The following is a 13,900-nucleotide window of genomic DNA, read 5'->3' on the forward strand; positions in this document are numbered from 1 at the left end:
ATAGCAACTCTTATTTGGAGCGGAGTAAGGATTATGCTTGTCCCAAGCAGGTCTAAGCCTTTCAACTTTTTTCGGCTTATTTGCTTATATCAAACATTTGTGCAGGGTTTCAACCGATTAACATTTCATTGAGTATGTATTTACAAATCAATGATTTTGGAATCAAATCCCACAAAGCAATTCTATACCTGCTCTTCAAATTCCTTTAAGCTTTTGAAAATAAAACCAATGAATTATCAATATAATTTTACCATAATAAAAAATTAGAAAGCCTTTAGGCAGCTCAAATTGCTCATTGATTAGACTTGAACCAACCTCTCTTCTAGAAAAATTCATGAATTCCAATTTAATAATCCACGGGCCTTTTCTTTGCAACTTTTAAGACAATTGCTAGTAATACCCCATAAACTGTATTAATACCCCATACACTGTATTCGCAGTGTCGATTGTAGCGTTTCCCAAATTGGTCTCTCTTTTCGTGCATGCCAATTAAAACTTCGACTAACCATATGTCTTCCCTGCGCTAGTATCTTTCTTTCAATTCGAAGCGAATAAAAGGGTGGGAAAGCACTGAAAGCTCTTGGGTAGCAGACGAAAGACTCAATGTGAGCAAATTCCAAAAGCTCTCGCAGGTATTGAGAGCTATCCATAGGCCGTGAAAGTCAGGATTTCCTTTCTTCAAGTTTTCAATAAAGCTGAGGATCAAAAAAATGGATTCACTTCACGGCAATGAAATTGAAGGCCTTGAGGACAGTGCTCTGGATGGCAAAATCTCAAGATTCAAAATGGTATTGGAGTCAGGACACACTGGCGAACTATCCGATAACGGTCAAAAACTCAAACGATTTCTGCAGAGATTATTGGCTGAGAGAGAGAGGAGGAACCAGTTGCCGCGGCAAAAGGTGTGGCAAAAAATTGCAAAATGTTGTTAAATGTTGAACTGTAATGCTGCGCATTTCTGTATATTTGCTAGTTTAGTTGCCTCGAAGCTTTAATTTACCATTTTGCAAATTAGGGCAGAAGCTTTCAGGCAATCCAAAGGGTGGTAGGATTCGTTATTTACCCCTGGTCCAAGTGTAATAATTTATTCACCTGCATAAGACATACGACGCATACTGTTTTTCCTGAGCTAAATAATCAGGAAAAGTAAAAATGTTAAAAAAACACATATTTACCGTAATTCTTCTGAATGAAAGGAAAATTTAACTCCTTTAAAAACAAGATATTCTCCCCGATACCATATTGCAGCTTCTTACTTCAAAGCATTAAATCCTCCCTGATTGTCAATGTGTTCTGTTTGTTAGACACTCATGATGGATATTTTAGAAAACAAATAATAGTTCAATAGGTTGAATAAACTGAGAATATCAAATAACATTGTTAATAAACTCTAATTAAATGAAAATATTAAATAATTTTGTTTATAAGCATATAAGTTTCGGGGTTCTTGAATCTTCATATTTCTTCTTATTCTCGTGTATTGGACGGGTTTCTGGTTTTTCGGAAGTCTCAGGTCGATTTAGAGACCCCTACAACCGTCCAAGCATGGTGGATCAATGAGCAGATCGTAGTTCCCAGTGGAACTGTTATCCATGGCACGGTTCCAGTCAAAATTGTGCCGGAATCATGCCCAGAAATTGCAGTGTTTTGTCTACTGTTTGGCCTATGTCACACACTTTATGGCATGGACTTACTTTCCCATATTTCTATTTATATGTTTTTGACGTCTTGCATTATTAATACCACTCCCTTCTAAGTCTTTTTTCAAATTCCAGATATTCATGCCCTTGTAATCTCGTCTCCATGTCTAGGAGCACGAACAGCATGTTAAATTATGTTTCTATCTTGCAAGTAGATATCTACTCCCTGTGAAGATATCTTCCCGAAGTTCAGATACTCGACAAGAATGGCTATGCAGATCCACCTGCAACACTGAGACAGACACCCAACAGCCATACATGTCCACCCACATTGCTGGGTCGGACCTTAAGAGTCAAGACCCATGCGAGCCCACCTACAACGTTGCTCAGATCATCTTGCTAGTTGATCTTGGGTATATACAGCACTATTTTTTTCTGTATGCTGTCTGCATTTGAAATTATACATACAAGGCAGCAACAAAACGTGACATGGTTTGCCCCAGCCTCTATGTGGCTTACAAGGAACATGTACCCAGTTAGAAATTCTGCGAGGACATCATGGTTTGCCTGTCTCTATGTGGCTTACAAGTAACATCTACCCTGCCTCTTCCTAAATTTTCTGAAGCCGCATGCAGGGGTATGAGACTTTGAATAGTCCCCCTCTTTTCTAATTACTCGTGACTACGGTGAAAGGTGACAAGAATAGCAATATCTCACTCGAGCAACTCAGAAATGTGTGGGTTCTGGGTCTCTATTTGTGGATACCATCCTTGCAGAACTCCTCTGCAGATATCATCCTTTCTGGAATTCTTGTGAATTCTCTCCTTTGTGGAATGAGCCCTTCGTGGGTTGATCATCTCTTTGCAGATTTGCTTGATTCCAAAGACGTGTTGCAGGTTGCAAAGATTCATCTATTATTTTTGCACGTTACCTCCACGCTCACTAACTTCTGTTGCATGTCTTTGCATACACCCTATAGGACTCCCATTTATTTTCATCTTCTGCCTCCGGCTGGGCAGCTTGTAGCTAACTCGCAATCAACTACAAGAATATTACTGGATGCTAATTAAAGTATGTAGCATCAATAAGTGAAAACCATAAAGAAGATTGACACACTCCGTGGTTTTTCCAGGAACGTTCCATATCAATCATCGTAACCTGGGAGTTTTGATACCATATTAATAAACCAGATATACAGTCTCCCATACCTTATGACACTTGTTACGAACAGTGGAAATACACAGGCGAAACAAATACACATTCACACCATAGTGGACACATCCTGAAGATGACCAGGACAAATTGTATTGAATCAATACACCCTTTAGAGGCTACAAAGAGTGAAGTCTGACCACGAGGAGCATCCTTATCTCATTCCGAATCCTACCCTCTGTTATTATTCATCTATATTACTATGATGCATTTCCTATATCCCTGTGTTTGTTACAACACAAGTTATCCTAGGTAACAGATTTTCAACATAACTGCCTGTCATGCAGCATAACAACTTCATATGTAACAGTAGATTTAATCGTATTGCAATTTTTTGACTTAAAACACAGGAAACACTTCATTTTTGGGGCTAGTTTGTCACATGGGACGTGTTGTAAGCTTTCCATACAAGAAGCAATCACATTTTCTTAAAAAAGAACATAAACAGTGAACATAATACAATTGCATACAATACAATACAAGTATTGTTAGATCTAATGGCGCCCTTCTTATCTGTAAGTATATTTGGATCAGTTAGAAAACCTTCCTTAATATTGTTGCATCTATGATTTTGTCTTGTTTATTTTGAAAATTTACAGAATGCCTTTTCCTGTTTTGCACATGCTGTGCCTTTCCATTTCTCTTGCAATGACGAACCTACTTGTCTGATTTACTTGTGTTTGTGTATGTTGTGCAGTCTAGGATTTTGTGAGCATTCTGTTCAATTTTTGACTTGAGATTTAATACAAAATTCTTGTCCCATTTTCTTGCCCATAAATCGTATTGAACCCAGGCATTCAGTCTAGGTCATGTCCTCACGTGTTAATTGCCTTTCTACATTGCCTCTCTTAATCATTTGCCCTTCTGAGTTCTCTTGACCTGCTTTGTATTAATTTCACTTGCAACTGGCTTTTTGTTTTCATTACTTTGTAATAACTCAACTTATTTTTTTCCGTTGTCTGCTTCAAAATACCATTTTGGTTCTTTATTTGCATGTATTCCCCTTCTCACTCAATCGTTTCAATTCCAAGCAACATGTAGATTTAGTTGGACTTCACTTCCATGCCAAAGTTGTTGACATACATCATTTATGTTTGCAGGCTGAGAGCCTGAGACTAACAAAGCTGCTACTGCTCAAAGATCTGAGATGATTGGTATGATTTTAATTTGTCTTATATTAAATAAAGTTTGCAGCAAAACTGACAACAAAGAGTACAGTAAAAAATGTTCTGATCCTCTGTTCACAAACCAAAAAAGGAGAGGCTATCCAATAAAACATACAAGGCTGGAATTTTCCACAGTAGAGCATGAGCCTTTCGAAATGATTAATGTACAGTCCATAGAAGATACCAAACAGCTTAAGTACTTCAAATATCGTAATTGAAAAAAAGAGATTATAAAATCACCAATAACTTATCCTAACGTGCTAGCTTCCTTTGCTAGAGCTGTATTCACAGTGGCTTGCTGAGATGGAACTTTTCCTCCAGGGGTCCATGCTTTGTAGCTAATGAAGGGTCAGGAGCACCAGTTCCATTCTGCTGCTGCTTGATAAAGTAGACTACTGCTTGCTGCAATTTAAACAGTTCGGCTTCAAGGCCCAATATATGTTTTGTCTGAGTTTACATGGTCCCCATAAGAAAATCCACATGAGAGCTTGAAAGTGCACCTTGCATTTCTTCAATTAAATTATCATGTCTTTCCAAGTTTCCATGGCCTCAGCATACTACATGAGAGCCTCTTGAGTTTCTGAGAGCTGTGTGTAATCCATGGCCTTTGGAATTCTCAGCCAGAAGCTGAGGCAGGAGAGAGAACTGGGCGGGCCCGCAACAGGTGTAAGCACACCTGCCAACCAGAGCACATAAAAACTGCATGAACCCAAGAACAAACAGCTAAAACCTGCAAAGAGAAATTAGGGTGATAACGGAGAGGAGGCATGACTGAAAACCAAGAGGCACTGAACAAGAAGCCAAACCTGAAATCCAGAGGAAACAACAGGTAGAAATGCTGGAGAAGACAACCAGGGGACTGAATGAGAAGAACAAACTCACCCCCGAAGAAGTGAAGCTAAGTGAAAATCATTCAGAAAACCACATAATCTGCAATGAGACAAAGGACGACAGTGAAAGGGGGCAATGGGAACAGGAGATCCCAAATGCTAGAGAGGATCTCAGCTCCAAACTTGCCAATGTCCACTGTGCCCACTGCCAATGAAAAGTATTGGGACAGCTGTAAAAGTCCCACACAGATCTGCCATAATCTCCATGAGTATGAACATTGAAGATACCAATGTTCCTTCTGGTTTAAGAATTAACCTCACCCACTTGACACCCTATGATTCCTCTTAGATGCACCATTGAAAAAATAGGAAAAAGGAGGATTGTTCACCTTTCCAGACTTGAAAGTATTCCTCATTCAAATGAAGCTGCCAGCTAGATCTTGGGAAAACCAATCTCCCCCAGGTCTGATGGATTCAGAAACATGTTGAACTGTTCTAGCCAGCTTTCTTCATTGTGCTCTAGCAAATGTCGAGAGGAGAGATAGAAACCTTTGGAATTGATGAATTCCGCTAAGAGGGCTATAGCTCTATTAACCACAAGGTCAGCATTGGTTGATTCATGTTGAAAAATCACCCTATTTCTTGGTAACCACACTTTCCTACAAATGTATTTGGCAAAGCAACCCAAACTCTCTTCAGTACAGGTTTATTTTTGAGGGACCTATGGTACGTATTGCACCAATTGATAAATAAACTCTTTCAAGAATCTTGTTTGCAGTATAAATGCGCAAACCCCTTCATGTCCAGACTTGAGTTATAAATTGACATTGCAAGAATAAATGGTGAGCAGTTTTAACGTTATCCAGGCATAGAGCATATCTTGATGGGCATTGAATCCCTTGCTTTGTCAAATTCTTTGTAGTCAATATTTTATTTTGTCAAATTCTTTGTAGTCAAATTCTTTTAGAATGCCACCTAAGTGCCATATCTTGTTCCGAATAAGGGATCTGGGAGGAAGGAAGAGTTAAGTCTGCCAACTAAGTCTCATAACCTTTCCTCACAGAAAAAAATGTCTTTCCCCCATCCTTGTTGATCAGAGAAGGACAGTCTTATAAAGGTGAAACCTTTAAAATAAGTTACAAGATGTTGAATTACGGCAGAGCGACCTGGTGGGCGAGTACTAAAGTTCCACCCTTTCTATCATCCAGATGATGGGTTGTTTCCCATAATGCTGTTACTCCAAATCTCAACCCTTTTCACATTTCCAGGAACCCAAGATAATTTGGGCTAAAGAATTGGGGTTGAGGCTTTAATCAACTTTCAACTAGGGGAACCATCCTTTCAAGTAGGGTTTGAATTGAAGCTTCTTTTCGTCATGCCTTTGATAAAAACTCTCTTATACCAATCATAATTTCCTGTAATCAGGTGCTAGAGAAGCTTTGCTCCCATTGCTAGATTCATCATGGCTGGCTGCTGGATCCTTAATACCAAGACCACCATGAGCTTTTGGTGCTCTAACTATAGGCTAGTTGATTATGTGGAATCTCATACTGTTTCTCTTGCCTCCTTGCCATAAAATCCTCTTAATCTCTTGTGGTATTTGTTGCTTAATGCACCTTATATTTTATTTGGGACCACTAGAACTCATTATTACGACAAAATCTAGCATCCACAAAAGTTCAGAGTCCCAAGCACCAAAATGTTAGCTTCATGTGACATAGGAAAGCTGCCAAATATCACCTTAATGGCTCTTCCCCACACTTTAGGTTGGTTCTTCTCCAACACAAGGGGGACCTTCGCTAAGGTAGGATTATCAAGGCTATGGAGTGGGAGCCTCAGGTGAAAATGAAGAGTAAGCTTTAATAAAACAAATTGTTGTCATGGTATATGAAAATGGAAATGGAATTGGGTAAAGGAATATGGGAAATAATGACAAGGAAGAAAAGGGGAACATGGAAATGGGATGGTATGCAACTAGTGCTTCTCAATCTCTTCAACTAATGGAGCCAACAAGTATTGTATGAAATTAAAAGACCAATTGGTCACAATCAACAACTTTGGTAGGATATATGATAAAAAGGGCTAGTTTTCGACATTCAACCATCAATGAATGAAGGAACTGTTTGATACATTCATCACTTGGGTGTGTACTTAAGATAAAGGGAACTAGTTTGATTCAATTTACACAAAGTATTTTCTGAAAATAAGCTAGAAAATCAAGTCTCGTAGGGCTAGGGGTGCTTCTCATCAATACAAATATGAAGGGGTTTGTTGTCGCACAAAATGTCCAGGCACTGTGACAATGGCTCAGATTGGGGGTTGTCACCCTGATCCCCAATCACTCTGTTTAAGCTGTCTCCCAATAGTAGACTAAGGGGGGTAGACCCTACAGAAATGAAATGAAGGAGAACTAGTTGGGAACCAACCAGTTCACGAGACACAGTCAAGCAACCAAGTACTTGTTTTAGATGTAGCAAGACTTATAGGATTCGATTAGATTTAAACAATTGATACTAGTCCCTTATGGAGTCAACTATCTTGTTAGGAAATTTAGGACCAAGTAATTGATTAACAATTGCTGCTTGGATGAATAAATATCTTATATGAAGTGCAGATCCTAAAGCTAATGTGGGATGGACAAATCTTGGTTAATTTTAGTTAAATGCCTATTCTAAGTTTAAACCCTTCAATTCTTTCTATATTGAGATTGATTTTGTAGTAAGTGGTAGAGAGAAGATAAGGTGAAGCACACTAAGGTCTGATTGACGATACCTCTCCTGAAAATCTAACATACCCTGTGCCTCCGACGCTGTAGAGAGCTGTGGCTCTGACGATTGCAAGGTCACCGTTTTAAGTACTATTAAAAGTGGGCTTCTCAAGCAAATATGGATGGGTTCATATCTTTCTATCGACCAAGCTTATGCTTGGAAGTAAATTTTAACTATGCAAGGCTAACCTAATATGCAAATGCACGAGATGATTAGAAGATGGAGCAAGATGACACTAGATTCAAGGGTTGAAAGCGCTTATGTTGCGATTTATTTCTGAGTTATATGCTAAAGCCTTAATTGCCAAAATAAATATTCATTTCACAAGACAGTGACTGAAAGATAAATCTCTTAAAACATTCAACTCAACAATGTGCTTAAAATATCACAGTATAATGCCCAATATGAAATTAAATCACAAGCTTATCACTTCAGTTTATCTAGATTCTTTCCAATGCAAGTATAGCTCAAATAGAACAAAAACCTCTTCACAATTCTTTAATATCAATGCCAATTATATAGATGCTAAAAAATACTCAGTTTAGGAAACAAAAGATATGCAATTTACCACAATTCCATGAAAGAGTACTTAACAATTACTTGAAAAATTCTAAAAAAATTAATACGCAATAAATATCCAATAATTCAAGTAATTAAAACCGTGCTTAGAGTTAATTAAACATCAAGCAATCTCAATAGATGTCAAGCACAAAAATATTCAAAACCCAATGTGAGTGATTATAAAACTTAGCATGCAAAAGACCTAAACACTTAAATTTCGAAAATTAATTACTATGAAGAACCATGACATTCAAATGCTAAACACTTCAAGCAATTTCAGAATTAAAGTGATTTTTCGTAAGTGCTCCAATCCAGAAAAATTTCTTGTTTTCCTATAGTCAAACTTTAGAGATAATTTAAAAATATTTAATGTGCCTTGACTATAGAAAAATAATTTTTTTTAACCCCACCAAAATTTCCCTTAAAATTTTGAAGTCCCAAACCCTTAACACGAAAAATTGCGAAAAAGAACTTTAGATTTAAAATTTTTATATTATTCCTTCGACAAATTTAATGTGATAAAGTATATGAATGAAGGTTAAAATTTGAATGTGGCAAACGTGAGAATCAAAAGGCTTAATGAAATTTTTAAAGGATGCAGTGTTGACAGTGGCAGGGTCAACAACAGTACAGTTGCAACAACAGTGCAGTAGTTGGTGGACAGCATGGCAGACATCATATCAATGCCAATTATATAGATGCTAAAAAATACTCAGTTTAGGAAGCAAAAGATATGCAATTTACCACAATTCCATGAAAGAGTACTTAACAATTACTTGAAAAATTCTAAAAATTTTAATACGCAATAAATATCCAAGAATTCAAGTAATTAAAACCGTGCTTAGAGTTAATTAAACGTCAAACAATCTCAATATATGTCAAGCACAAAAATATTCAAAACCCAATGTGAGTGATTATATTGCTAGAGCACATTCCTCGCTAAGAGGGAGTGTTGATTTGGGGTAGCATTAGATGTGCTCTAGGCCTCAAAATTTATAGGAAGGCTTAGACACATGCATTCTCTGTTGAAGGAAATGTAACTAGGTTTGGTCTTCATAAATGTACTATTGATATTTGTATTTATTCAAGAAAAGAAATATTATTTTTATAATATATGTCAATGAGTTTCTTGCTCATTGAAGTAGGTCTAGCACACGTCAAAGTGCTATAGGTGAGTCAAAGAGTCAAAAGAATTATGTTGAAGATCTTAAGGGTATGTTACATTATTTATATTTATGTATAAAAGTCAAAGAAGACACCTCCAAGCAAAGTCAAGTCTCCGCCTAGCCAAGACACCATCAAAAGAAGCAATGGCACCATTAAAAGCACTTAACGCAGCAAAGAAAGTCAAGTTGGCCTCAAAGCAGCAAGTCGGCCTAAAGGAGGGACAATCCTCTATATAGAGGTTGTCCACTCCTCTAAAGACAACGAATACACATCTCTGAAATCTGTGAGGTAAGGAGGCAAGAAAAGGGTAGTAAAAGGACGAAAGAAAGGTGTCCAAGGAAAACGAAGAAGGAGAAGTAACCACCGAAGATTTAAGCACTGTTTTTTGGGGTTAATACAGTGACACGTGCAAGAAAAGATATGACAGTCTGCGGTTATATCAGCAGTAAGGTCATAGTGACATGTTCATCATTGTTTGTGTTAGAAATTAGGCCTACAAGGCCACTCAAGTCAAGCGAAGTAGACTCTCTCTCTATTGAAGGAAAAAGGACCCTAATTCTCTAGGGTACCTCCCACACGTGCGAGAATTAGGGCTGCAGTGCTGTCACACTAAGCCTTCCACCATACACCAAGAAGGAACTCGGATGATCAAGAGAAGGAATGAGTATCCTTAGGTGAAGGATATCACTAAGGAAAAGTATCTCTTCTAGAAGATCTACTTACAATGGAAGGAAGAACGAAGTACCAGAAGAAGGACGAAGTGCTGGAAGGAGGTAGACAAAGTGTCGGGGAAACATAGTGCAAAGAAAAGGAAGGATTTGACTTGTGCTTGGAGGTTCGTCTAGTCAAGGGTCTAGGGTTTTGCATTGATCAAGAAAGAAGCTTCAATACGAGAAAACTTATCGAAGGGTTTTCCTCTCAAGAGAAGACAGGTTTTGGCCCTGGTAGAGAGCCAACATCTTGTGTTCTTGTTCTTATGTTTTGGTAGCAGTTTGATGAAGTACACACACATGCATTAATAATAAGAAGAAGAAGATTAAGCTAACAAGAAAAAGTAAAAAGACTCCACAAATTGTTATCAAGTAACGAAGAATCACACTACACTTATTTGCCCTAGATTCTTCAACATGGTATCAGAGCTAAGGTGACACATCAAGGAAAGGGCAACTCAAGAACACTCATCAAGGAAAGACATCTACAAGGTTGAAGCATCAAGCCTAGAAGTCTCAATCACTTCAAGGACAAGAAGGTCTCCAATCCATCATTCATCAAGGAAGTCTACATAGCAAGAAGAAGAGCCTTACATAAAGGCACCTACAAAGAAGATCAGATCGAAGCAAGACCTACATCAAGCTACAAGTCATCAAGCAAATTTCATCATCAAGCAAGTCCACTTGGAGAAGGCAACTTGAAGAACATCAAGATCCAAGGAAGGCAAGCCATCAAGTCTTCAAGGAGGAAGCAAATCCATTACATCTCAAAAATCTATCAAGTAAGTATATGTCCCCTTTTGAATATACATCAATGTCTTTTTGCAAGGAAAGCAACAAATTGGTAGGTACCAATAACTTTCTTGCATGGAAGAAGAGGACTGATCTACTTCTCAAGGAGAATGAACTTCTAGAACATATCAAAGGGAATATCACTATCCCTGCTAAGGAACAAACTCAAGCCTTAGCTAAGTACAATAAGGATGAGACAAGAGCACAAAGGATTCTAATAGAATCAATCAAAGACTCTCTCATTCCTTATGTCTCCAAATTTGAAACATCAAAAGAAATTTATGATAAGCTAGTAGAGCTATTCTCGGTATCCACAACCAGAGAAGTAATATCTCTAAGGAATGAATTGTACAAGATGAAGATAACAAAGGAAGGAATAGCTCCCTACTTCATGAAAATCTCTGAAATGAGAGATCAACTTCAAGAGCTTGGGGAAGTCATGTCTGATAGAGAGATGACAACTGTAGTACTCAATGCTCTACCTGAGGATTGGGGCAACTTCACATCAAGCATATATGCCAAGAAGGAAGCAACCACACTCAATGAAATGTGGTCTCTATGCAGGACAGAGGAAACCAGACTTAAAGCAAAGGAAGATGTGGGATCAAAGGAGCAAGCATTTGCTACCATGGCCAAGAGAAAGGGAAAATTTGGCAAATTTGGTCCACGAAGAACAAACAACAAAGACATGTCCAAAATCCAATGTTTTGGATGCCAAGAATATGGACACTACAAAAGGAATTGTCCTAAGCTTAAGAAGGACAACAACAAAAGAAAGAGGAAAGAAGCTCACAACTCAAGAGGTGAAAGAAGAAGAAAAGAAGCAAAAGAAGGAAGATCCTCTGGATCTCTACTATGACTAGGTCAAACTCTTTACTTCAAGTCTTCTTTCAAAGTTTTGAGTAGGATAGGAGCATGTAGGAATAAAATAAAATTGCATGGCTAGAAACATCTTCTAGAATCTAGAAGCATGAAGTAAGAAGACCATGAATAAGTATGCAAGGGATGTGCTTTAGACAATAATTTGAAGAAACCATTTGCAAGCAGTGATATCAGGTCTAAAGAAATATTAGACTTCATTCATTCTGATGTTTGTGGACCAATGGGAGAAAAATCTCTTGGAGGTCATCAATACTATGTGAATTTGAAAGAAGACCATGAATAAGTATGCAAGGGATGTGCTTTAGGCAATAATTTGAAGAAACCATTTACAAGCAATGATACTAGGTCTAAAGAAATATTAGACCTCATTCATTCTGATGTTTGTGGACCAATTGCAGAAAAATCTCTTGGAGGTCATCAATACTATGTGAATTTCATTAATGATCATTTAAGGAAAACATGGATTTATCTCCTCAAAACTAAGGATGAAGTTTTTGAAAAATTCCATGAATTCAAGGCAGAAGTAGAGATCTTGACAAAAAAGAAGATAAAAAATCTAAGAATAGATAATGATGGGGAATACATGTCTAAGGTGTTGATTTGGGGTAGCATCAGATGTGCTCTAGCCACAAAATTTGGTGGAGAGGCTAAGGCACATGAGATCTCCAATACCCAAAAAGGGTTTGGGCAGATTCTAAATAGTTTGAGAGATATTAAAATAATTAATATTTTTAATGGAGTGCCTAAGTCTAAACTTAGGGAAATTAAAATATTAATGTGAATTAATATAAAATTGTGTTAGAATTGTCCAAAAGTCATGGATCAAGCCAGATCTAATCTTAGCCGTTGGTTAGGGACTCAATCTCGGCCGTTGATTTGTCAACGAGAAAAGTATAAGAGGAGGCTTGAGGGTCACTTGGAGAACACACCAAGAGATCAAGATTTCGACTTTCTGGGGTTGGGTTTGCTGAGAAAGTTGAGAGAGTGATCTGGAGTAGCAGCTGAGGGGCAACGAATACAAAAGCAGAGAGATAGAGATAGTGCCGGGAGGATCAACGCAGTCGTTGGGAAAGCTGATGTAGAGGGTAGAAGCCGGAACTGCCGGAACAGTTGGGAAAGCTGACGTGGAGGGCAAAAGCCGGAACTGCTGGAACTGCCGGAACAACTGGGAAAGCTGATGCAGAGGGTAGAAGCCGGAACTGTTGGAACTGCCAGGAAAGCTGATGCAGAGGGCAGAAGCCAGAACTGCTGGGAACAACCAGAATTGCCGGGAAAGCTAATGCAGAGGGCAGAAGTTGGAACTGTCGGGAACGCTGATGCAAAGGGTAAAAGCCGAGACTGCTGGGAACAACCAGAACTGTTGGGAAAGTTGACGCAGAGGGCAGAAGAGGTTGACGCAGTCCCTAGAGGCTGACGCTGGGGTTTTTCGTGGGGCAGATTGGAGTTGAGGAGTTGCTGTGGTGTTTTCCCGCATTGGGTTTCTCCAGGGACATTAATTCAAAAATAACGATGTCATTTGTGTGCTTGTTTCTATTTCCTTCAGTTGATGATTTGTAATGTGTTGAGCATGTACTTGTGTTTATTTTCAGTATTTACATGGTAAATAACTTGTTAATTAATTAGAACAAGTAGGCAGGAACAAATCAGAAAGTACATGGAGGATTTCTAACTGTTAGACTTAGAAACTTCAACATGGTCTCAGAGCGTGGTTGCAGATCAAAGGAGAACCGAGGACATCAGCCGAACAGAGCAACAACAGAAAACTACTGTCCCGAGTGACAAACGCTGTTCCTAGTAGCAAAACAACAAGGAAGGGGTGACACAGTGCCTGCGTCATCAAGTTCAGGCCAAGAAGAGGCTGCGTAGAGGCTGAGGGAGGCAAAGATAGGTTCACACAGAGCCACATAGAGGCCAGGAGGGCTGACGCAGTTGGCTTAGGGAGCTAGTTTGCTGGTGCTGAGACTGCGCAAAGCCTAGGAGCTCCCACCTTTAGGTTGCTGGGGTTTAGGAGGCTGTGGATAAATTGCAGAGTGGAGTTGGTGGGGTACTGTTGTCAGAACAGTACCTAACAGGGCAAGGGGTTTCTAGCTGAGAAATTCGGATCAGTGGTGCGGTTGCACAGACGATCAGAGTAGGGGGCATCTCGACATCGGCAGAAGGATTTCTAGGAGG

The 13,900-nt window shown here is 38.7% G+C and overlaps 1 protein-coding gene across 1 annotated transcript in view; it reads left to right on the forward strand.

Annotated features, from left to right (window-relative positions):
- Window positions 1–431: 431 nt before the first annotated feature.
- The window catches only part of LOC149260614 (uncharacterized), a 37,415-nt gene continuing 23,946 nt past the window's right edge, over window positions 432–13,900 (forward strand). Inside the window, exon 1 of the mRNA XM_089380346.1 lies at window positions 432–902. Within this exon, the coding sequence (XP_089236472.1) occupies window positions 711–902 (192 nt within the window). The 5' untranslated portion in view covers window positions 432–710. The remainder of the gene's footprint in view (window positions 903–13,900) is intronic.

Source organism: Pinus tabuliformis, chromosome 6 (genome assembly GCF_031772625.1).
Source record: "Pinus tabuliformis cultivar Carrire ecotype Pingquan chromosome 6, CPIR1, whole genome shotgun sequence".
NCBI classification, from domain to species: Eukaryota; Viridiplantae; Streptophyta; class Pinopsida; order Pinales; family Pinaceae; genus Pinus; species Pinus tabuliformis.